At 44.3% G+C, this 26,435-nt stretch overlaps 1 protein-coding gene across 8 annotated transcripts in view; it reads right to left on the bottom strand.

Moving 5' to 3' along the window:
* Positions 1 to 26,435, bottom strand: part of LOC139387915 (retinoic acid receptor RXR-alpha-A-like) — a 140,726-nt gene that overhangs the window by 105,454 nt on the left and 8,837 nt on the right. For 4 of the 8 annotated variants that reach the window (XM_071134278.1, XM_071134279.1, XM_071134281.1 and 1 more), the window contains exon 2: positions 5,875 to 5,898. The exons of the other annotated variants lie outside the window; for them this stretch is intronic. In XM_071134278.1, the coding sequence (XP_070990379.1) occupies positions 5,875 to 5,898 (24 nt within the window). The remainder of the gene's footprint in view (positions 1 to 5,874; positions 5,899 to 26,435) is intronic. 8 annotated transcript variants of the gene reach the window in all.

Below are 26,435 nucleotides of genomic sequence, written 5' to 3'. Positions count from 1 at the left end.
GTTGTTTTTCCTGCTATCCACCCTTCTGGATTGGTTTTAATAAAGAAGCTTCATTTCTCCTCCTCTTGAAGCAGACGAAGTGAATGATGAAAATGTAGCAGTAGAAGAGAGGCCTGTGTGTACAGGTCCTCCTGTTGAGAGCTCTAACGCAAGTGATCTGTCATCTAGTGATCTGTCATTAAAGGCATCTATCATACTGCTGCTCCGCCATGTCTTCTTGGCTCATGCAGTGCAACCTTGATTACAGGAATGTTTCACTTTTTTATTATTTTTATTTATTATTTATTTTTTTTGAATTTTACCCCTTTTTCTCCCCAATTTCGTAGTATCCAATTGTTGTAGTAGCTACTATCTTGTCTCATCGCTACAACTCCCGTACGGGCTCGGGAGAGACGAAGGTTGAAAGTCATGCGTCCTCCGATACACAACCAACCAAGCCGCTGCTTCTTTAACACAGCGCACATCCAACCCGGAAGCCAGCCGCACCAATGCGCCGGAGGAAACACCGTGCACCTGGCCACCTTGGCTAGCGTACACTGCGCCCAGCCCGCCACAGGAGTCGCTGGTGCGCGATGAGACAAGGACACCCCTACCGACCAAGCCCTCCCTAACCCGGGCGACGCTAGGCCAATTGTGCGTCGCCCCACGGACCTCCCGGTCGCGGCCGGTTACGTCAGAGCCTGGGCGCGAACCCAGGACTCTGATGGCACAGCTGGCGCTGCAGTACAGCGCCCTTAACCACTGCGCCACCCGGGAGGCCTGTTTCACTTTTTTCTTTGATTTCCAATGAGGGATGAGAACAGGAGGAGAGAAAAGGAGAGGGATCTTGTTGGGTTTAATAACTGTGTGAGGATCGAATCTTTAGGGGACAAGCTCAAACATCCCCCACAAACAGTCAATCAGCATTATCATTAATGGCGGTCAGGGTTAGGAACAGTATAAACACACTGGGGGTTTTCTCATTAAACATTGAGTGCTATCATGAAAAGACAGCCTTTGCAACACGGTGCTAATGAAAGCAAGTCTTTAGATACGACTACGCTAATGAAAAAGAGCCATGATGATAGAGCACTTAATGGGACAAAGGCATAATGACAATGTGCTAATGAAACAAAGGTATGGAGATTTGCATTCGTAATAAAGGGTGGGGACGCAAATAAAACGTTTTGTTCTCGCAACAGTCTCATAGAAACGCCAAACAATAAGGAAACACTTGTAAACTGTGGGTTAGCAACGCATATCCATCTCTATGTGTCATGTCCACTGGTTGCCTACTGGAGAATTACAGTAAAATCATTTATGCTATTTATGAGACTTAAAGTGGCACTCCAGTCTTCTTTTCACCTCATTTAACACCTGATTTACTTAACAAAAAGCATATCTCAATAGGTGGTCCAGGTAAGTCTTTCATTCTCTATTGCTCCTCAAGCAAGGGAGCAGACTGATGATAGATTCCCATCAGACCAACTCATTGACTGCCCTACGCCTTTAAGTTTGCAGTTGTGTCTAAAAAACTACATTTAGTATTTTTACTGTATTTATGGGATATAGCTTTTCAACAGTCAAAGTTTTTTTTTAATCACTGGGGTGGGGGTGGGGGTGGGGGTCTGCAGTCCTCATTTAGTGCTCTTAAAGAATGGCCACTGTCGTTGTTTGGCGTTACCAGGGCAATCAAGCCCAAGGTCAAAGTTCGTCGGGCCCTTCATGGATCAGGGACGTAATAAAAGCATCTTTCCCACACAGAGAAAAGCGCAGCTCTCCAAGTCCTCAAGGATAGGGCCTCAGTGGTGCACACAGGGAAGGACCTAGCAGCAAGGATATCAATCGCCAGGGCAACCATCGTAAACGCCATTCCCCTTCAGCCATCTTCAGACGGATGGTCGGCCTCCTCTCTGGAATTAAAGAGCCTCCTCCACATCCCTCCATTCTTTCCCTTCCTGCACCAGAGAGACTTGTGCATCGGAGTGCGTGGACGTTGAGTGTTTTACCCATGTGCCCTTGAGATAGGCTATTGTGTTGTCTTATTCTCTAGTTCTTATTCATTAATGACATATGGTTGCGCATAAATATAAGTGTGGACTTGAAGAGTTTTACCCATGTGAAACACTAATGTAAAACTAATGTAAAACACTTCCAAAAAGGTTGTGAAAGGAACTATAATTGAAAGGCCCCATCCTTGCCCGACTTCAGTCCAGCACGGTGCAGTGTGGCACACTGTGCTGTTCTGTGATTAGAGCAGAGCGGAGGTTCATCACTGTTACACTCCATGAACCTCAGGTGTTTGCTTTTCACTTCGAGGAAAAATCCAAGGCAGCAGTCTCTCATTATGCAAAATGACTGACAGTTACTCTGCTGCACTGTACGACACTCTCTCCCTTGACTGGACCTTCATCAAAGCAGATCAGCTATCAAAGCAGAGCACACACTGTAAAGAAGAGAAGAGCCCAAAGACACACAGACAGACAGACTGACAGACAGACAGAGCCCGTCAGCTCTCACTCTCCTGTCTCTGGATATCAAATGCTCATCACTACCCTGGACACGATTTCCCAAAAGCATCTTAAGGCGAAGTTCATCGTTAGAAGATTCTTGGCAGCATCGTTAAATCTCAGAGCTGTTTGCCAAAACCATCGTTGTTAACGTTGCACTTGAAAACATTTGTAATCTAAAGCCTGCCACAGACCACTCTGTAGAACAGCTAACACGTCACTTTATACAAAGAAGATCTCTCTGCTAAGCATAGAATCACATAGTTTTATCCGTCTCTTTTTGACCGCCAATTACTTCAGAACAAAGCTGACTACAAATACAAAGTTACCCATGTCTTTGCAATTGATACAAACATTTGTAGTGTAAAAATATGCTTCAAATGAAAACAGAGATGACTGCATTAAAATATAAATACAAGGCCTATTTCATGTTCAATAAATTGAGGCTACTGTCTGAAATTTGTCTCAACATACTTCATGATGTGTGCCTACAATGTGCCCAATGATGTGCCAAATCAGTGATTTTGTGCATTTTTATTCGATAAACATTAGAATAAACCGCCTCAATATTTGCAGCCGTAGGTGGTAATATTTCTCTAGGAGCTGATCCGTCGTCAGTTTTGTGAAATAATTATAATGCTACGTTAAGATTGGAATTGAGAGAGTTGCTGCCTTTCTTTCGATCCTATCCGTAGCGACAAATGCTCAAACGATGCACTTAGCGACTTCTCTCTGCATGGTGTTTTGGGAAAAACGTTACGTCTTCGGCTGTTGCAGGAAAGATGCATTGTTAAAACACTCATAAGCATTTGTTCCATCGCAATCGGGAAACCGGGTATTAGTCCTTTCTAAGGGAGAGCGTCTCTCTCGTCTTCAGAGGCTGATCATCAGCGTGGAAAGCATCCAACCTTTCCCCCGACGACATATCTGCTCCATCAGCAAACTGTCTTTTCACTCTGCAGCTTTCCTTCCTTTGAAGAAAACCCCACTAAACATGCTTTTCAGCTCCTCTTTATCTCAATAAAAACAAGGGCTGTGCAGATCTATCATGACCATGAAGTAGACGTGGGAAGGAGACGAGGAAGTGCGCATGAAGCTCATTAGAAAGGCAATTTTTTGGTGTTCTAGGCACAAACCCTGTGAGAAAACATCATCCTTGCAGTTGTCTTTTATGTGTCTCTCTGTCTCCCACCTCTCCCTCCTCACACAACAGGACCCCCCACAGGTGTGGAAACACTAGCCTGCTCTGAAATTCCACCCCAAGCTGGACCCCCCACTGACACTACCGGGGTCCCTGACCAGCCAATCACAGCAGAGGACAGGTCACACGGAGTAGGTCCAGAGAGCTGGGTCCCAGTCGGCTAGCTCACCCCACGGGGTGCCTCCTGGGGTATAGAGTTACAAGGCCCAGTAGGACCGAAACAGTTTCATATGGCATTCCATGTCAAACCAAGGAGTCATCATGGATGCACCCACAAAGCCACTATACCTAACTAGGTCAATCCAAAGGGTTCCTAACAGGGCTTGTCCTGGAGTAGCTTGGGGGTGATCTGGCTCCACCAGTTGCACTGCCTTGGATGAATTAACTGGACTAGACTGACTTCTATGGTTAACAAGAGTCACCCGAGGGCTTTTGTTTTGCCCGAAAGCAGGGCCAGGGTGGCCAGGCCAGCCAGCCGGACTTATGAAGAAACAGAGGCCTATGAAGACCTTGGCTGGAAGACATAATGCTGACCCAACCTAACCCAACACAAAACAACTGAACTATTCTTAGGTTTTTAAGTGTGGGTAGAAAGAACATAAACTTACAGAAAATTGTGAAAGAAACACATTTTTAGACTCCGTCTCCGAAGAGTCAAAACACCAAGCGCTGCAGAGGCCTGTGGAATTGGCCATAAAATGTTAACTGGACAGTTTTATTGAATGACTTATTAAGCAACTGTGTTTTGCAAGACCTTAACTCAGAGGATTTTGAAAGGAACAAGAGCACCTTTCTGTAACGGCTCTTTTAGGTGAATGCCGTTCCTTTTTCTCTCTCAAATTGAGTCTGTACTTTCACACCGACGCAGGGTAATGAAAGTGGCAGTTGCACCGGTGTGGCATTTGAAACCACAAGGCAACTGTAGTGAGGAGTTGATAATGATGACCTTTCCTGCATAGGTGATTTTCAATTATGAATGCAGCATGGCTATCTACACAAGAGAAAAATGTATCTTGAAAAATAATTTGGCAAAATGCCTAAACAACTTTGTCAGTGACTGAAAAGCAGGCATTTGGTTTCCTGGTTTATTGTTCAGGAAATGTCTAGGCAACCTTGAAATACAAACTTATACTATAGAATGCTCAATAGTAAAATATCAATTCCATGGTTACTATTAAAATACTACATGTGTTGTATATAAGAAAGTATACAGTAATACAATAACTATCATATTATTGTCAGAGAGAAAAAAGCGGACAACAACTCTCTGACCCTGGTCTCAGCAGAACTGTCACTCTACAGCAGAAACAAGTGGCACAGCGGCTTGGTTTGTGTGTCCTTCAGTTGAACATCTGTAAACATTCATGAAACACTGATGATGTCCCACTGCAATTGTTGACATTGGGGCCTGGTATGACTGAGGGAAATCTAAGTGTGTAGCTAATGTTGATTAACAGCTGGATGTTCTGTCTATAGACAGGCAGATTGTCACAGCACTGAGCAGTACATTACACAGTGCTGTATGAGCTAAGTCTACATGATGCTAATGTGATCGTTTCTGATGATAATTCAAGGCTATATGTCTCACTCATTGTGAAGCGGTGAACCCAAAGGAGGAACAGAAGGGCAGCGGGGTGGAGGGGGAGGGGGAGAGAAGAGAGAGACTTTGGTAACGAGGTTAGAGAAGAGACGAGGAGAAGGGAAGGGGGTTGGGGGCGTTCAAAGCCTGCTGGTGCGCGTCAGACCTTCCTCCAGGGAAATGGGGGAACAAGGGCATTCAGACGACGAGCTCTTTGGGCAAACGGCATAATCAAATTTGGGATAGAAGAGTTGTGAAGGGAAAAAAGGCTCCTTTGACAGGAGCGGAGACAAGCAAGCATTTAAAATCCAGTATCTCTCTCTGGATCTTTACAGTAACTATTCACATGACTAATGTCCACCCATGCCAACAGCTCTTGGCAAAGTACACACTGGCCCATTCTACCCAATCAAACAACACCGCCTGCCAGTCCGCCACATAGAAATACAGTTTGATGTGCTCTGAATAAAAATGTATGTTGTAAATTCAGCCAATATAGGAAAGATGCTCCCCACAGAGTACAATGTTCTGTTTATGTGGTTTCATACATTTTTAGCTAGTGAGTGGATATGTTAACATTTCAGGTAAGTAAGAGTATTGCTTACATCCCATAGGCAGGATTGTAGATTCTGAAAGAAAAGATGCGGCGCAGGTTAACAACAGAGAACTAAAAAAGTATTTAACAGAAGACTGAGCAGAAGTAGAGGTTATGAAGAGGTACTTTAAGGCATTAAGAACAGAGCAGTGTAGCTGAGCGACCTGTGGCCCACTGCATGTCTGTGTCCTTGAACAGTGGATCCCAAACTTGGGCACAAGCACTGTTCATGACAAAAACTGTTCACACCCCACAAAAAAATGTCAATATCTATGGGCTAATAAATCTAAATAAATCTAAATAAAAAAACATTAGCTGACATGCGCTAGTTGATTTGGACAACTAAATAGCTCTCTAAGGTCTGCATCTGACTAACATGACAAGAGGAACTGATGATGCAACCCAATTTCAAAATTGCACCTTGTGCATTCTACTATTACAACTTTCAAGAGTAAGTTGAAAACCGGGACCCCCCCCCCCCCCCCAGTTTGGGAACCACTGCCCTAGAGGAAGGACCCAGTGCACGCTTCCTGTCAGCCTCTTAAAGTGAATCCACATGCCTTCGCTCACTAGCCTACCTCCCCTCTCCTCTCTGTGTTCTGTAAAGGAGCTAGAAGTTTTCCATTAACCCCTCACACCACCTCGCCCTGCAAATACATTTACATAATAAAGCGATTAAACACACACACACACACACACACACACAGATAAACAAACATGCATGTACGCACACACACACAAAAAGATAAACACATGCAGGCAGGCGCACGCAAACACACACACACACACACACACACACACACACACACACACACACACACACAAACACACACACACACACACACACACACACACACACACACACACACACACACACACACACACACACACACACACACACACACACACACACACACACACACACACACACACACACAGGGACACCCTGTTCTGCCCAGTGGTGGAAAAAGTACCCAAATGTCATACTTGAGTAAAAGTATAGGTACCTTCATTGAAAATGACTGAAGTAAAAGTAAAACCCAGTAAAATACTACTTGAGTAAATGTATAAAAGTATTTGGTTTTATATCTACTTAAGTATCAACAGTAAAAGTATAAATCATTTCTAATTCCTTATATTAAGCAAACCAGATTGCACCATTTGTTTTTGTTTTGTTACGGATAGCCAGGGGCACACTCCAACACACATCATTTACAAAGCAAGCGTTTCTGTTTAGTGAGTCCGCCAGATCAGCGGTAGTAGGGATGACAAGGTATGTTCTCTTGATAAGTGTGTGAATTTGACCATTTTGCTGTCTTGCTAAGCATTTAAAATGGATTTAGTACTTTTGGGTGTCAGGTAAAATGTATTGAGTAAAAAGTACATTATTTTCTTTACGAATGTAGTCAAGTAAAAGTAAAAGTTGTCCAAAATATAAATAGTCAAGTAAAGTACAGATACCCTGAAAAATGACTTAAGTAGTACTTTACAGTATTTTACTTCAGTACTTTACACCACTGGTTCTGCCACCCAAGTCCTGCCCTCCCCCTTCTGAACAATGTGTTTTTCAGAAAACAGGGGACTATGCATGACGTGAAGACTTATTGGCATTACCATCTCTTCATTCTGCTGTTGTGCTCTTGGAGCCTTCGGCGCCCGGCACATTTACACGTCTCATTTGTGCAGCAATGGACAACACATGCATAAATAGGCCTACACCCTATTTTAGTCTTACTTGTGTTAAAATGGTTTGACGGTATACATGGTGAAAGAAGCTGCAATTCTGTGGGAAACTATACAGTTGCGCTTGTGCAAATCAAATTAATATAAAGTGCTGTGGTTTTACATTCCAAAAACTGAAACAAAAACATCTGGCGCAGAGAACATCTACAGCTAGTTCTCTGTTTCTGGACACCAAAGGAAGCAACAAAGTAAAAAATCATAAGAATAATATGGTGATTTTTCTCTGTAGGACACGGATACTAATGATCCACTTGAGCTTGATTAATCCACTGTACAGTAATAACCCAGTACACCATTAAATGCAGTGCATGGATTGGGGTATTAAATATATTTTTCCATTGGTTGGACCTTACCTCACAAATTGCAGCCTTTATGGGGTAGAACCCACAACAAAATGAGCTCTGTTCACATCCAACAACCCTCAAGGGCTTCGAGTTCCAACTTAAAGCTTTGCAACCCCCATGCTTCAAGTCAATCAGTGGCCCGCAGAGCCAGACCAGAGCCAGACTGGGATGTCTTGGACAGGAAGACAGCAGTTACAGCCGAACCATAAAGTGGACATTCGGTATGAGCTGCTTGGCAAAGCCAAGTCACAGACACAACAGAGTGCTCTATTCATTCTATTCTCTCTCTTTCCAAACTCACGGCTTGAGGAACCCTTCAGATTTCTATGTTTCCAGTTTCATCTAAATGGCTCTAATGATATGTCTAAGGATGAGTGATTATGATGAGCGTTGTGGCCGTCCAGATACAATACGCTGCCTGACTGATGTGGGAGAACAGTCATATTGCAGTGGGTTTAATTCCTATGTTCATAGCCAGACACCACAGTATAAATCAAATCAAATCAAAGTGTATTGGTAGCGTACTGCTACGTCTACCCCCGCTCCAACGCTCTGGCGCTCCAACGTTCTGGCGCTCCAACGCTCCGGCGCTCCAACGCTCCGGCGCTCCAACACTCCGGCTCTCCAACGCTCTGGCGCTCCAACGCTCCGGCGCTCCAACGTTCCGGCGCTCCAACGCTCTGGCGCTCCGACGCTCCAACGTTCCGGCGCTCCAACGCTCCGGCGCTCCAACGCTCTGGCGCTCCAACGCTCCGGCGCTCCAACGTTCCGGCGCTCCAACGCTCTGGCACTCCAACGCCCCGGCGCTCCAACGTTCTGGTGCTCCAACGCTCTGGCGCTCCAACGCTCCGGCGCTCCAACGCTCCGGCGCTCCAATGCTCCGGCGCTCCAACGCTCCGGCGTGCCAACGCTCCGGCGCTCCAACTGGCGCTCGCCAGTTTAGTAACCACCGGTCCTGGCAACCAATCATTACGCACACCTGGGCCTTATCAATACACTGATCAGCCCCCCTCAATTTAGCCCTCAGTTATCATCAGTCCTGGGTTGTTTTCTCTCACGTTCAGTACGCTTCCCATGTTTGTTCTTTTGTGTCTGTTCAGTATTAAACTCACCTTCTGCACCTGCTTTCTGACTCCCAGTGTATATGTTACACGTACACAGATTTCAGATGCTATCGCAGGTGCAGCAAAATACAAGTGTTTCTAGCTCCAACAGTGCAGTAATACCTAACAATTAAAATACCCCAAACATAATACAGAAAAAATGATAGGTATATAGGATGAGCCATGACTAGAATACAGTATATACATATAAAGTGGGTAAAACAGTATGTACACATTATTAACAGTGTTCAATGTACATAGGGAAGCAGTCTCTAAGGTGCAGGGTAGAGTACCTAGTGGTAGCAGGCTAGTAACAGTGACTTAGGTTTAGGGCAGGGTACTGGGCGGATGCCGGCTATTGGTGACTGTTTAACAGTCTGATGGCCTGGAGATAGAAGCTGTTTCTCAGTCTCTCTGTCCCAGCTTTGATGCACCTGTACTGGCCTCTACCTTCTAGATGGTAGCGGGGTGAACAGGCTGTCTGTGTGAAGAGATCAGTTCAGGTTGTCAGTGATGTGCACGCTGAGGACCTTTTGACCCTCTCCATGTTTGACCTGTCGATGTGGATGGGGGCGTGCTCTTCTGTCTCCTGTAGTCCACGATCAGCTCTTTTGTTTTGTTGACGTTGAGGGAGAGGTTATTTACTGGCACCAAACCAACAGGGCTCTTACCACCTCCCTGTAGGCTGTTTCATCGTTGTTGGTAATCAGGCCAACCACTGTTGTGTCGTCAGCAAACTCGGCCCGTCAGGAAGTCCAGGACCCAGTTGCACAGGGAGGGGTTGTAGGCCGAGCTGTAGTTGATGAACAGCATTCTTACAAAGGTATTTCTCTTGTCCAGATGGGATAGGGCAGTGTGCAGTGCAATGGCGATTGCGTCCATGGATCTGTTGGGGTGGTATGTGAATTGTAGTGGGTCTATGTTGGGTAAGGTGGAGGTGATATGGTCCTTAGCTAGCCTCTCAAAGCACTGATGACAGAAGGGAGTGCTATGGGACGATAGTCACCTACTTACCTTTGCTTTCTTGGGTACAGGAACAATGGTGAACATCTTGAAGCAAGTGGGGACAAAAGACTGGGATATGGAGGGATTGAATATATCCGTAAAAACTACAAGTCTGCACATAATCTAAGGACGCGGCTTGGGATATCGTCTGGGCCGGCAGCCATGAGAGGGTTATTAACATGCTTAAATGATTTACTCATGTCGGCCACGGAGAACGTGATCGTTGGTTGGCCCACGTCGGCAGCTTGATGTTTTTTCCTCTGAGAGGGCAGAGAAGGTGTTTAGCTCATCTGGGAACGAGGTGTCGGTGTCCACGTGGTGGCTGGCTTTCCCTTTATAATCCGTGATTGTCTGGAGTCGTGCCACACACAGTATGTCTCGTGTCTGAGCCATGTTCCCAGTCACCTTGCCATGGTTAAATGCGGTTGATTTGCACTTTCAGTTTTGAATGCTGCCATCCATCCACAGTGTTTGGTTTGGATAAGTCCTAATCATCACAGTGGGAACAACATTCTCTATTCTCTTCCTGATAAAGGGAGAGTAGTAATGATTCCTCTTCCTGATAAAGGGAGAGTGGTAATGATTCCTCTTCCTGATAAAGGGAGAGTGGTAATGATTCCTTTTCCTGATAAAGGGAGAGTGGTAATGATTCCTCTTCCTGATAAAGGGAGAGTGGTAATGATTCCTCTTCCTGATAAAGGGAGAGTGGTAATGATTCCTCTTCCTGATAAAGGGAGAGTAGTAATGATTCCTCTTCCTGATAAAGGGATAGTGGTAATGATTCCTCTTCCTGATAAAGGGAGAGTGGTAATGATTCCTCTTCCTGATAAAGGGAGAGTGGTAATGATTCCTCTTCCTGATAAAGGGAGAGTAGTAATGATTCATCTTCCTGATAAAGGGAGAGTAGTAATGATTCATCTTCCTGATAAAGGGAGAGTGGTAATGATTCCTCTTCCTGATAAAGGGAGAGTGGTAATGATTCCTCTTCCTGATAAAGGGAGAGTAGTAATGATTCCTCTTCCTGATAAAGGGAGAATGGTAATGATTCCTCTTCCTGATAAAGGGAGAGTAGTAATGATTCCTCTTCCTGATAAAGGGAGAGTGGTAATGATTCCTCTTCCTGATAAAGGGAGAGTGGTAGTGATTCCTCTTCCTGATAAAGGGAGAGTGGTAATGATTCCTCTTCCTGATAAAGGGAGAGTGGTAGTGATTCCTCTTCCTGATAAAGGGAGAGTGGTAATGATTCCTCTTCCTGATAAAGGGAGAGTGGTAATGATTCCTCTTCCTGATAAAGGGAGAGTGGTAATGATTCCTCTTCCTGATAAAGGGAGAGTGGTAATGATTCCTCTTCCTGATAAAGGGAGAGTGGTAATGATTCCTCTTCCTGATAAAGGGAGAGTGGTAATGATTCCTCTTCCTGATAAAGGGAGAGTGGTAATGATTCCTCTTCCTGATAAAGGGAGAGTGGTAGTGATTCCTCTTCCTGATAAAGGGAGAGTAGCAATGATTCAGGCTCTGTGTTGTGAGTGTATCACAGGAGATGTGTTAATAGAATTTCCCAGCTACAATAAATGCAGCCTCAGGATATGCGGTTTCTAGTTTGCACATAGTCCAGTTTAGTTCCTTGAGAGCCGTTGTGGAGTCGGTTTGGGGGTGGGGGGATATACATGGCAGTGACGATGACCGAAGAAAATTATCTAGGGAGGCAATGCGGTCAGCATTTAATGGTGAGGTATTCCAGATCGATTAACAAAAGGACTTGAGTTCATGTATGTTACCACTATCACACCATGAGTTGTTAATCATGAGACAAACCCCTCTGCCTTTCTTTTTCCCGGAGAGTTCTTTCTTCCTGTCTGTACGATGGACAAGACCTCCTCTGGTTGAATAGATGGGGACAATATATTCTGAGAGAACCATGATTCCGTAAAACAGAGTATAGATGGAGAGAGTTAATCAGAGAAGTGAGATTGAGTCTCTGACTGAAACTGACGTATCCATACCTCTGTAAAGACCAGTCTGTTGACTTCAGGGCCTTGTTTCTTTGTGTCAACATTGGTCTGTCTTAAATCCTTACTATTACAGTCTTTGTTGGTCAAGACTTTGACCCGGCAGCTTCCTATATCCCACTGAGAACGCTTCAAATGTTAAGCGCTTAGCTGTCTGGGGGAAGGAAAGTCAGTGAGCTCATGGATGAGTTCCAGTTCTAGGAGACTTTACAGTTTCCTACTCAGTTTTCATCTGATCCCTCCTCATCTACTGGTCAGTGGGTCATAAATGGCTAGATCATGCATAGCCTCAACTGACATGAAAGGGGCATTCTATTTCCTGATTTATCCTGATACTGTGAGTATTGAGAGGAGAGGAGAAGAGGAGAGGATATTTCTGTTTGAAGTGTATCCCACCACCTAGTATGCAGTAGGATTGGGAGGTGTTACAGTCCCTCAGGTCTTTCCCCTTCCATCCCTTCCCCTGGACCCCTGCCTGATCCCGGAGCGCTCTTCAGGAATGGCTACATGCCACGCATTCCAAAGGGCTGACAGGACCTCTCCCTTGAGACTGTGCCAAAGAGGCCTGCATGTCTCAGGGAAACACCCAGCAGAGGGAATGTGTGTGGGTTTACTGACGGCTAACATCTATCTCTCTTTACAAGGACAGTGCGATGCAGGTCGACTTGCAGAGACAATTCTTTGACTGCCCTTTAATTCTTCTGCCCTTCAGACACACATATAACACACGTTTGCACTCAGAGGCACACAAATACACTCAAAAAAACAAACAAAGTCAAGGGTACATCAGAATGAGAAATAATATTTCAAACGTGAGGCACAAAGCGTGACGACTGTTTACATGGAATGGAGGCTGGACAAAAAGGTGAGCAAACACACCCTAGTATCAACGCTTGAGTCCACAAGCCACAGACTATAACACACACACACAATCAGCCCGCAAGCTATCTCTATTATTCTCTCCTGAGCTAGCAGCGGTGGTCATTTCTGGGAAGTCCACGCCATTCCTGCTCCTGGTATTCCGGCCCTTTCCGGTGTCCCTTTTCCTCTCCCAGGACCCATCTCCACCCCACAGCTCCTCACCCACTTCTCTCTTTCACAACTTCCCGGTGGTGAGATTATGTAAACTGGGCTACATCACGGTCTTGAGTGTAAACACGCGGCATGACATGCGGTGACCAAGGGCTGTGCCAGAGTGCCCACAGAAAACAGCTTGTTATTCCCACAATAAAGCACACAATGTTGAGAAGACGACAAGAAAAAAAAGAAGAAATCAATTGAAGGCTTGGTTTAGAAATGTTCACACCCAGAGGAGTGTGCTGCGGAACGGAATGGTCGTCGTTCACACAGAGAAAACAAGCTTTCAAGCAGTGTGTACCATGCTTGTGTAAAGCTAGAGGGAGAAAAATATGCACACAAGGTAGGGTTGGCGGTATCTATATGTTCATACCTTTATACCGTTCCTGTACCACACCGGGGTATACAGTATTACTGGCAGTGCACACAAGGTGCGCTATTTCTTTTTTTAAAACTAATATATATATTCATATTATTTAAAACATTTCAGGCACAAAACAAATATAGGTAACAGGGACCTACATTTTTTCATATATGACTCATATGACTTGCCTAGTTAAATAAAGGAAAAAAAAAAATAATAATAATAATTTTAAAATAAATATATATATATATATATTTATTTTTATTTTTATTTATTTATTTTACCTTTATTTAACCAGGCAAGTCAGTTAAGACCAAATTCTTATTTACAATGACGGCCTATCCCGGCCAAACCTGGATGACGCTGGGCCAATTGTGCGCCGCCCTATGGGACTCCTAATCACAGCTGGATGTGATACAGCCTGAATTGGAACCAGGGACTGTAGTGATGCCTCTTGCACTGAGATGCAGTGCCATAGACCACTGCGCCACCCGGGAGCCCAAGAGGGTATCCAGGAGTGTATTGGTTGTCTCTGATGTAACCGAGAAGCTTGATCTTGCAAGCTAGCCACTTAGCTAGCAAGTTAGCAAAATAAATCAATAGCTGAGCTGGAGATAATTTATTTGGCACATATGAATCAAATCAAGTAAAATAACATTTTATTTGTCACATACACATGGTTAGCAGATGTTAATTCGAGTGTAACGAAATAAATCGTGCAGATGCAAAGTTTGGTAACAGAATGACGGCACAAACAGAACCAACTGTCATTCTGTTACCAAACTTTGCACCTGCACTGTTCTTCAAGTAAAATGTTTTTCTTTAATTATTATTGTTAAAAGTGCTGCTTGTGCATGACATTTTATGGTTTGTTTAACTTTGCAATCACTTCTTTTGTGTGACATACTGTACATTTTAAAGTGAAAAATCTGAGTCTCAGCATCATTCTGTTACTGTTGAATTACCCACATCCCACTGAGTCTCAGCATCATTCTGTTACTGTTGAATTACCCACATCCCACTGAGTCTCAGCATCATTCTGTTACTGTTGAATTACCCACATCCCACTGAGTCTCAGCATCATTCTGTTACTGTTGAATTACCCACATCCCACTGAGTCTCAGCATCATTCTGTTACTGTTGAATTACCCACATCCCACTGAGTCTCAGCATCATTCTGTTACTGTTGAATTACCCACATCCCACTGAGTCTCAGCATCATTCTGTTACTGTTGAATTACCCACATCCCACTGAGCCAAAGAGTGCATCCACACAGTGAATACTACACCTTACACGCTCTGACACAATCTATGAAAACAGTCCATTCACATGAAGTCCTTGGGTTGAACAGAACAGAGAAACTAGAGGGTGTAAATAGAATAGAGCTTCACAATGAGAAGGGATAATAACAAGAATACACATTCGGAATTAAATAAGGACATACTAATTACATATACAATTTATACAGACATGGATAAAAACAGTTATGTATTATATATTTAACAGTCGGGAGCTAGAGAGAGAGACAGAGGGATGGGGAAAGGGAGAGAAATAGAGGGAAAGGGAGAGTGCAGAGAGAGGAAAAGGGAGGGAAAGAACTAGGTCAAGTCACATGACTGGGATGGACCGCAGGGAGGGTTTCATTTCTACAGCATGTGGTCATTTATAAAACAAATATAAATTTAATTTGTTAAATTTTTTCTTTCATGGGGGATGTGGATATCACAGTCCGGTGCACGGTGCAATTTTTTAGGTGGTACAGAGTCTACAGCTAAAATGAAGAGTGAGCGAAGAACATGACTGGGCATTTCCGAGACAGGAAAAAGAAGTGCTTGGGATATCAGGAAGTGGATCACAGTGAGGGGGTTCTGTCTTGTCCAGGTCCATAGTGAGACAATACAAAAGACGAAGAACCAAGATGAGGCTCAAAATATTAGACAGCACCACGACCATGCTGCTAGTGACGTCTCAGTGCCTGTCTGGGTGGAGCATCACATGACTAAGACACACATGTAATGCAGGGTGACATCTCATGAAAGGCAAATGTCAAGGGTGCCTGGTACCTACCACCCAACCCTCCATCCATCACCATCACCAATGAAAAAGGAAACATTAGCTGCCAATCATGCAGAGGACTAGAGGCTAAGCTGGTCATAAGCCCACTGAATCCCCTGGTGCCAGGCCTGTGGAATACCAATCATTCACATCCATGGTCATTTCAAAGAGCTCAGAGAGAGAAGAAGGGAACTAATTGAAATGTGACAGAGCACAATTCTAGGAATCTAACCAATTCAACTAACACATTCACTCCTTTAGTAGTGAATAACGGCAACAGAGACTTAACCAACAGTCCTCTATTGCAGGGGTTCCCAAACCTTTCCACTCGGCCCTCCTTCCAGCGTTGGGGAACATCCCGCGCCCTGTCTATTTGCACAAGCACTGTTCATTCCATAACACGTGCAGGTTTAAAGCTTATTTCCTGCAATTCTACACATTTTGTCATGAGGTGCAAAGAAAATGTTGCAGTTTTAAATCAAATTTTCTTGCAATTCTATACATTTTGTCATGAGGTGCAAAGAAAATGTTGCAGTTTTATATCAAATTTTCTTGCAATTCTATACATTTTGCCATGTCTAATGTGTATTCATGTGATATTTGAGTGACAAAATATAACAAAATCTATAGGCTGCATCGCAGTGTTATGTGAGCAGAGTGTCAAGAAGAAGTGAGGCTGGTTTCTGAGGACAAACGGCTCTCTCCCGAGTCCGTACGGGACTTGCAGCGATGGGACAAGACTGTAACTACCAATTGGATATCACATTTCTTTTTTTTTCTTTTTTTATACAAATAAAATCTGTGCTAAAAAAACTCAATAAAAACGTTAACTGACATGGGTTAGTTGATCTGATTTCTGACAAGTTATAAATAGCTCTCTAAGGTCTGCAGCTGACTAACATGACAAGAGGAACTGATGATGCAATACCCAATTTCAAAATTGCAGAGCTAATTTAGATCAGAGCCTTGCCATTCAGTTTGCCTGTATGTCTGTCTGTCTGGGGGTGGGGATGGGCGACAGACACATCTAATGGCGACAGATAATAATCAAACTGCTTGTTGTTATAGGGTATGGAGGAATGTCTACCGTAGGCCCTCGACTGCAGGGGGAGGAAAGAGAAAGAGAGAAAGCTGGCCTCAAACGACTGGCATTTACCACCTTTTAACGATGAAGGCTAATAAGTCAATGAGTCTTACAGAATAACTGATGAGAGAGATGTGTCTATTGTGTGTAAAAAGCAGAGTTGCCTTTATCATCAGTGTATGTCATTGTCTGTACCTGCAGCATGCTAGAGAAGACAGATATATCAAATCTGCCTTGGAGGGGAAAACCTCTTATCTCCAATAACACATACTGAGTTAGAGAGACAGAACATCAGATCTGCCTAGGAGGAGGAAGTGGAGGGTCGTCTCAGAAAGCCGGAGCCGTACAACAAAATCAATTTGGATCAAAAAGAGACGCCGGGGCAAGCAGACAGGCCCCTGCAAGGTCATTCATTATCCAGAGAACTGGACATAGATGAATATGTACAGAATAGCCACAGGTTAGAGAATGACTTGGTGAGCCCCCCCTGCTGTCTCTATCTGCTGTTAGGGTCTTGTCCCTCTTTCCAGGAAAGATGTGGATGGGCATGTAGGTATGTAGATGAGATGTGTTTACAGTACGTGGAAAAGGGGAAAGGAGGATAAATAATTCACAGAGAACTAATACACACACACACACACACACACACACACACACACACACACACACACACAGGAGGCTCAGCGATGCTGCGCCTGCAAAGCGGAGTAGAGCAGCCTGTCCACGCTGCTTGGCGAGTCAGCCAGGCAGAAAGATGTAGGCCATCTGCACAGCAACACAGAGAAAATAGCTTGGCGCACAGACGGAGGGGGAGACGATTAACCAACTGGCTGGGTTTTTTCCCTCCATTCAGGGGAACGAGAGATGGCAATGGAGGAAGAGACAGAGATAGGTAGGGATAGATGTCAAACATTTCAGAGCAGGATTGTGAAATAATGTGTATTACATTTAATGATCGAGATGACTTACATGTAGAAGGCAGACATCATTTATGCTGGAAAAGACAAGCTAGTATACCTGTATCACAAAGAGAGGACACGTGGTTATCTCTTATTCTACCCCTTAGCTCTTAGTAACGAGTAGTGACTGAGAGGCTAATAAGTTGTATAACACCACTCTCAGCCCTTGTAAGACAGGAAATGAGATGAGTGGTACTGTACCTTCACAGCACAGCCTATCCTAGCTTTCGTTTAGTCCCCCCTCATATACAAGCAACATCATTTGAATCTCTTTCTCATGTTCTCCATCTCCATCCATCTCTCCCTCTTTCTCCCACACCCTTCCTTCTTCATCTTCCTCTCCTTTCTTCCCTCCCTCTGTCCTCTCTCTCTCTCTCTCTCCCTCCTTCTCTCTCTGTCCCTCCTCTCTCTCTTTTTCTCTCACTCCCTCTCCCTCTTTCTCCCCTGTTCTCTCTCCTCTGATCAGAGACTTGCTCCTTCCTCCTGTCTGTGTGTTTCTCAGGGGGCTAAGGCTTCGCTGAGCCCTTCAGAGGGAGACCATGATGCATCTCTTTTGATCAGCCCCGCCGTTGAATTAGCATGTACCTCTGTACCTCAGCGCTAGCTTTCTACCTACCTACCTGCCTGTCAGGCAGAGCTCCCAGCACACACATCCGTGTGTAGCCTACACCGGCAGGCAGCAGGTAAAACAGGAGGCACTCCTCTAAGCTTCTCCTGAATCATAATGACTAATGAACAGAGGCTTGGCACTGATGAGAGGAGAAAATGACTCGTGTGATCACCAGAGAGACAGACAAAAGCCTTCCTGTGCATTGCTAATGTTCCATGCTAATGGGCCGCTGTGCTGTGGCGTACTGAAGAATCATGAAAGCTGCAGCAGCACGCTGCTGACTTAAGTTGTTGATTCGATACAAGGTCTTTGTTGTGTTCTCTGGAGACTTCCTTCCTCAAAGGGGGGATAGTACACTTCTCCCTGTACGTCCTCTTCAATGAAAATAAACCAGGATTTTATGGTGTTGCTTTTGTGTCACGGTCAACACAACGGTCGGGCATTGTTGTTTTTTTCAATCGTGGTGATCGTGCCTTTGATAATCAACAAAACTTGATTCACATCTCTCTTCCTTGCTTTGGTTCTGGTGAGAAAACATATCTGAAAATGTTTCTGTGTGCTTTTATTAAAAGTGTTCACGGCGGGAACTGGTAAGGAGGTAGGCTTTTATGAGGAGTTGTGTTTGGTCCCGGGCCGGGTCTGGTCGGGCTCCACAGCCTTCCGGACGCCCTCTCACTTCTGTGCCATTTAATTAGCCCGGCCTGCACAAAGGGGAGCTAGTCACATGGGCCCAATTTGGCCAACTATAAAGTCTGGAATGTCTCAACCTGCACGGGAGACTCCCCTTCATTTACGTGCCTGCAACACCGGGCTAGAACTTTGAAGATGAAAACAGGACTGATAAAAAAAACAACTAAATCAAAGGAGTGGACCGTTAAATTCCAGGGAATTTCTCCAGATGTTGCCAAAATATTCAGCTGAAGCACTCCAGATGTTTTCCCCTTCCTCTGCTCTGCTCACTGTTTCCAGGACTTCCTCTCTCTCCAACCCCCAGGCCTTTTCTCCTCTGCGCCCCCAACCCCACCCTACTTTTTTAAACAGTTCCCCCTGATGCCACCTTTTTAGTGAGGGGTTTAATAGCCATGAGGGCAGAGTAGCATCCTCCAGGATCCTGTAATAAACACCCAAATGCAGTCTCTCTCATTTCACAAAGAGAGAGGGACAGAGAGAAAGAAAGAAAGATAGCGATTAATAGCATCCCTTTATCTCTAACCGAATCAATTAACAAACAAATTATGTTTTAGTCAAACATTATATCTGTTAGGGCTTCTAGCGGACAATTTTCAGTCTACAAATGATTTGTAATTATGTTCCAGCCCCTTGACCATCCGCTCAAGAAATAATTGGCCCGCGGCTGAATCTAGTTGATGATACCTGTTGTACAGCAAGACATAAATGGAAACCTCCCTGCCTCTCCCTTGTGTCCATGACTGATATTATTCTACCTGTTTTCATTTTTTTTCCTCCCGCTCTCTCTCTTCACCTCCACGCGGAGACAGAAGCAGCAGAAGCGTTGGTGTTTCTCCAGAGGCCGCAAGCCTCCCACAGAGCGTGACCTTGCCACAACCCCTGACTTTCACTCGCGGGCAGTCTGAGCCTCCCTGCCCTTTGCTGCTCACAACCAGGCCTCACACAGAACACACACCCTCCTCCAGCTCTAGTCTGGCTCTGATCTGGCCTATATAATCTGAACTGGTCTCTCGTTACTCATTCCAGGCTGAAACAGAAGAAAGCATCCTGAAAGCGACACTTGAACTTGTCATTTCTGCAGGCACTGGAAAGTAAGCACTGTGGTATGCAGAACACACAGATGAAAAAGACATGGCCAGCGCCTGCCTGCCTGCCTGCCTGCCTGACTACTCAACTCTTTTATTTTAAAGTCTTTCTTGAGAGGATGAAATAACAAACTCCAACACGAGTGCTCTTTAGTTCTGAGGGTTGTTCCTGGCACGGCTTCATTTGATCTAATGAAGACGGTGTGCCATTTTGTGTGTGAAACATGATATTTACGTGTAATATGACAAAAGAAAGTCAATATGTCTACGTCTACAGCAAAAAAAGACACGGAGGGGTGAGTTGTCACCCAGCCACCTATTCACATTCTGGCTCCAACATAATATGAGAGAACAACGTTTCCCTGGAGTAAAGAGGGAACTCAATAGTCACCTGATGTTGTGTCTCTGCTCTTTCCCTCTCCTTCCCTCTCTCACTCTTACTCTCAGCATAGTGGTTGATAATGAATGGAACATAAGACATGCCGTGCTCTTTGTCCTATGTGGCAGGGGTAGAATGATTTAGCAGCACCATCAGCTCACCTATCACCCTACCACATCCACTCAAGTGTAGGGGTGAGACTTGTATGTATAGGCTGTCTGCTCCAGTCTAGAGTAGCAGCACTGTGGCCCAAATATTGTTTTTACAGGTAGACAGACAGAGCACCTCCTCCTCAACACCCTTCCACCTCTGTGGAAAGTATGCCTGAAAGCAGACGTTCCCGGCTAAGTGTTTAACCACAGGTGACAAAGCCCTCCAGACTCTCATTCTGCCTGCCTAGAGAGTGTATATGGGTTCGCACGTCAGAACTGAGGGGGCTGAGGTAGTCTGGTCGGAAGCAGGAAAAACATGACAACTCTGAGGTGTCAACAAACAGTAAATCACACTTTTCATTTTCTCAGTTAGAAAATCTGTGGAGAAAATGCTACAACACAAATACTTAAATGACTCTAGAACATGCCTTTAATACATACGTACATGTGTGAAATAGGACAAATATAAGCACCAACAAGTTACTATTATTATTTATGTTTTTAGAACCCAACTGGGCATGTTGTTTTTCAGGGTATACATAGTGTCATAGTAATATGATCTTAAATGTGCCATCTTCAAGGCCTAGTGCAGCCAAGAACACCATTTTCCTGTGTTTTATATATATTACACACTATGATGTTGGAATAACACTGTAACCTTTTGAACATTATGGTAATGCCCTTTAAGTGTGTGAGCTGTTTGAAAAGACCACCGAAAATCTCTGCCTGTTTTGGTGGGATGGAGCTTTGACCTGCCTGATGACATGTGCTAATAATAGACCAATAGGAAAGAGAGTTCCAAACCTCTCTGCCAATAACAGCTAGTTTCCCCCTCTGCATTAAGACTGCTCCCAGACAGTCCTAGCAAAATAAATTGCTTGAGAAATTGCTCTTTGCTAAGAAGCCATTTTTGTTTCTTGTTGACCATTTGAATTTAAAACAATCACAGGTACTTAACTGTTACGCAGAATTTATTTGATACTGAGATAAAAATGGCTACATTGGACCTTCCACATCCTCCATCGTATCTCTATTGCCAGGACTGTTGGGTAGTTTATGTAATGGATCCTAATTACAATCATGGCCCTTCATTTGACTGGTTGTTTTAAGCACACCACTGTAAGCCCGAGTATGAGTAGATATACCGCTATGAACTCTCCACTAACTTCCAAACACTGTTTTCCTTCATTTTCCCCTCTCTTTCTCTCTCTTCACTGTTCATTCACTCACTCCACTCTGCTCACTCTCTCTTTTCACCTCTCAACTCATTCCCCCTTCCTCTCCGTTTCCTCTCCCTCCTTCCACATTAAATCCAGATATATCCCTATAGATTCATGTATAAAATACTCAAGACAGCTCCACAGATCCGTGCTTAATGCCAAAGCACACGACATGACTCTGTCTAACTGGGGCATATACTGCTGCTGCAGACACGGTGGTAGGTACACACTCTGTACATGCAGTCCATAACAGTTAAACACTGTTAAACATCTAAAGAAAGCAGCCATGCAATCAAAAGCCGAACCCAGAACAAGAACAAATACTGTCTTGCGCTGCTTCCTTTTGATGTCATCTTTCAGCAGTGAGTAAACATCAGAAACACGACACCGGAGCGATAGCAAATGATGTGCTATGTAAGCGCAGGGCTTAAATATAAACTCTAGTGTGTGCGTTTGGTGTCTGCTTGACAAAAAACAGCAGTTAAGGAACCTTTGGGTTTGCACTGTGCCCTTCCATCGCCCCACCCCTTCCGCCCACAACATTGTACCAATTCCTTCCACCTCTCTGCTTCCTGTCTGAGGCTGAACATCATGGCACCTTCCCTTAACCTGTGCAGAGTGGCTAACAGACGTGCTGCTCTGCTACTGTGGCCTTCTGGCCTGCAGCACACTGATCATCAACGGACTCTGTGGTTGGCGCCTGTTAAGGGGACAGATGTAGTAGCACGCTGCAGGCTGGAGGTGGGGAAGGTCCCAACACATCTTTGTCTTAGAAACATCTGATAGGATACCTGATAGGAAACCTGTGATGATAAATTCACCTTTCTACTTCTGTCTGTTTCTCTGTGGGTTTTGTGTGTGTGTGTGTGTGTGTGTGTGTGTGTGTGTGTGTGTGTGTGTGTGTGTGTGTGTGTGTGTGTGTGTGTGTGTGAGCATCCATGTAAAGGCCAAGTCACTTTCACTCTCTGGTGAGAGCAAAGACATCAAACGCTTCATCAAAGCTTGTGATCATTTTTAAATTGACTCATAATAGCTCAACCGGTATTTGTCAGATATACACTGTAGATAAACACTTAAAAAACAACATATTCTTATTTTAACCAAGCGATAATAGGGCTGCATTACCATTGCTGAAATAACATAGACAAATACTAGTTTTAAAATAGCTTATAATTAAATGTTTTTTATGGAGAAATCACTAGTTTTGTTTTTGATCAGTGTTCCTCGGTAGACTTAAAGGACTTTAATGTGAAATGACTTATTTAAAAAATGTACAGATCATAAAGGAGCATTAAAAAATCTGAAATCAACAGCGATGTTATTGTGAATAACCATATCAGCTCTCATGACTAATTCACAACTTATTTTTCGACTGAACTTACAAGCAATTTACCTGTATTAGAGCACTGTGAAATAAGCTTTTTTACAGGGTACAATTCAACTCAGGACACATTTCAAGAGATTTTCAGTTAAATAAAGTTGGCCAGGGATGACGACTCTGTTCTTTTGAGTCCTTGATAGCTGTTTAACAATAATACTGAAGTGCATGGATCATCAACTAGATTCTTCTTTGAGCGGATGGTTGGGGGGCTGGAACATAATTACAAATCATTTGCAGACAGCAAATTGACCACAAGAATCCCAAACAGATATAATATTTGACTAAAACATAATCATGACAAACCTTGCTTATATTTGTATACGATCACGTGTCTCTCTATTATGCGTGGTAACATAATTCCACAATTAAACTCAATTAGAGCTTATTTCCTGATGTTCTTACCGTTTTTTTATGTCCAACAAAATAAATGCATTTTTTTGAAAGAACAAAACTTACACCCAATGGTCCCCAGGCCCGAATTTGTGAAACCCTGTCTTAGAGGACAGTGCTCTCTCTCTCTCTCTCTCTCGCTCTCTCTCTCCTTCTCTCTCTCTCTCCCCCTCTCTCTCTCTCTCTCTCTCCCTCTCCCTCTCTCTCTCTCCCTCTCTCTCTCTCTCTCTCTCTCTCTCTCTCTCTCCCTCTCTCTCTCCCTCTCTCTCTCTCTCTCCCTCCCTCTCTCTCTCTCTCTCTCTCTCTCCTCTCCCTCTCCCTCTCCCTCTCTCTCTCTCTCTCCCTCTCCCTCTCTCTCTCTCTCTCTCTCTCTCTCGCAGTATAAAGCAGTGGGATCTCTGGCTAGGAGGGCAGAGCGACCTTCCTCTCTGTGTGAATTATGAGTGTGATCTGTTCAAATCCCCACCGAGACTGTTTCCGCTTCAAACGAGCGGAGGTACGCATCCTGAATAATCTCAGTCCCACAGAACTGAACCGACACATTCTCACACTCACTCAGCTGCAAAACAAACAGAACGGGTCCTGAAATGCAGGAATAGGAATAATCTACAGGACTAATCTTTAGGAATAAATTGCCAGCTGATGTAGAGGAAAGCACATTTTGAAAACGGTCAATGCAAAACAAATGTTCAGCAGTGCAGCAGGAACGAAGCGGTCTTAGAAGGGTGAAAGCTGAAAAAAGCTGGTAGAAAATATTGAATGCCCAAAGCAAAATTCCTCCAATGATAAAGCAAGCAGGAGGTAGAGGTCAAGGTTTGAGGTTCAAAGTTCAGCGCAGCCCTTGTCGATAAAGCTCTCCTGCTACCTACACGGCTCAAAACACAAATAATGAATGAGCGATTGCCATCTCTGTTTAAAGCCCCACCAGCAGCAGTTTGTGATAAGTATTGTTATGAGAGCAGAAACAGGCTGGGACTGGTGTGATACAGCATATGATCATCAGCATTGATGTGCACAGCTTCTCAGAGCAGAACATTCATGCTTAACGTACAGCAGCGCAGATATTCTATGAAAAGTGGCAGTCTAGACTTCAAGGCACTTAACTTTCAGTAAAAAAACATTTACAAATTAATTTGCAGCTGCGCTCATAATTATATCTCTATTTTTTCTCTCTCTTGTACATTTGGTTCTGACGCCAGCAGGGAGGGAGGTAGCTGGAGGGGGGAGGGGGGCACATTTCCTTTGATTTGAAGTAGTAGTGAGGCTTGGGGGTGTGTGGGGGAGAGAGTGTCGGGGAGAAAGAGCGAGAGCTGTCACTTTAAGCCATTAACTTTCGCTATAAACCTCCTCCAATAAAAATGACAGCTGCAGCCCCCTCTCAAAAGGATGGCAAAACTGGACGGTTGTAAAAGCCAAACTGGGCCAAGGCGCTTCCCTCCTCCCAACAGACACACACCCACTCCTGGTATTACCTTTGTTACTGAATTACTGCCAGGAGAGGAATGCAGCCTGCCCCCTCCACCCTGTCTCCCACCCTCTGCCCCCCCCCCCCCCCCCCCAACCATGAATCTCACTTTCTCATCAACGACCATGAACTTCACTGGTGGGAAGATGAGAAGTGGGGGGGGGGGGGGGGTTTACCTTCTGTTCCTGAAATAGGCTACCCCCTCAAACAAACACAACTACAATAAAGTGAATATCCTTGACTTGTAGAGGTACTAGGAATAACAAAAACAACTTCAGTAACAGGTGGTGGGACACACTTAGAAAAGCAGCCCATACCAGACATCGTTGCATACTACTAGGATTCTTTAGATTTAGAGTGAATAAAGCCAGGGTTGAGTGTAACACCAAGGCCAATGCCATGCTGGCATCCACCAACAGATCTCTGTCCAATCTGGTCCCATCAAATAGAAAAATGAATAGTTAACAGATCCCTTAAGAGCAGGAATCATCAGCTAGAATCAGCCTCGGGCCAATTTTTTTCTTGAGCGGATGGTCAGGGGGGCGGAACATAATTACAAATAATTTGTAGTCTGCAAATTGACCGCAAGAGGCCCAAACAGATATGATATTTGACTAAAACATAATGCTTTATTTTGCTCTAATAACTTGGGGGGGGGGGGGGGGGGGGGGAACACTGACAAAGAGTTCATCTATATTTTTCTCACCATCATTGTCATGCTACAAACACAACTTCTTATTTACATCCAGTAAGTTCCATGAAATCAACAATACAACACAGACACATTTGAAGCTACAGACAATCTCCTGACCTCAACTGTGTCCCCACTCCGTTGAAACAGTGTCACAAAACTCATGTTACATAGTACACATTAGGATATATGAGGCCAGTTTTCCTCAGTTATCTCTAGTCATAGATAACATAGTACATCTCAGGTATTACAGGATCTGCTCTATGGAGCAGACAGGCTATTTAAGGCAGTATCCCTTTCTCTGTTTTATAACACACAAAGCTAAATACAACCCTTTCTCCCAAAATCAATCCTTCGCTGGCATAAGACACTCTACATTTCAAAACATGGTTTCTTGGCTGATTGTGATAGCCATGCTCAAATTCCTTTGACAAAATGAAGACATTGTCTGTTTTCAATGTCACCGCTCCATTCTTCACAGCTTTAAGTGAGGAGGGAGAAGAAAATGAAAAAACAGGCTCCGGCGGCTAGCTAGCACCCTAGAGAACATACCGTGCCAAAAGCAGGATGTAATCATCACAGCCAGCAATCAATCCATAACTGTAAAATACTCTAGCTGTCATTTCAAACAGTGGCATGTTTGGAATCCTAATGCAGCACAACTCTAGATAATTACATAGAGCGAACAGCTAATCAATACATTCCAGGGCTTATCAGAGTTAGTGGTGTCCTTGAAATGCGCAATTAACAATCAGAGCGTTAGA

Source organism: Oncorhynchus clarkii, chromosome 29 (genome assembly GCF_045791955.1).
Source record: "Oncorhynchus clarkii lewisi isolate Uvic-CL-2024 chromosome 29, UVic_Ocla_1.0, whole genome shotgun sequence".
Classification (NCBI taxonomy): domain Eukaryota; kingdom Metazoa; phylum Chordata; class Actinopteri; order Salmoniformes; family Salmonidae; genus Oncorhynchus; species Oncorhynchus clarkii.
Note: the sequence above shows the minus strand (reverse complement) of the source record. Positions and strands in the feature narration are given on the sequence as shown.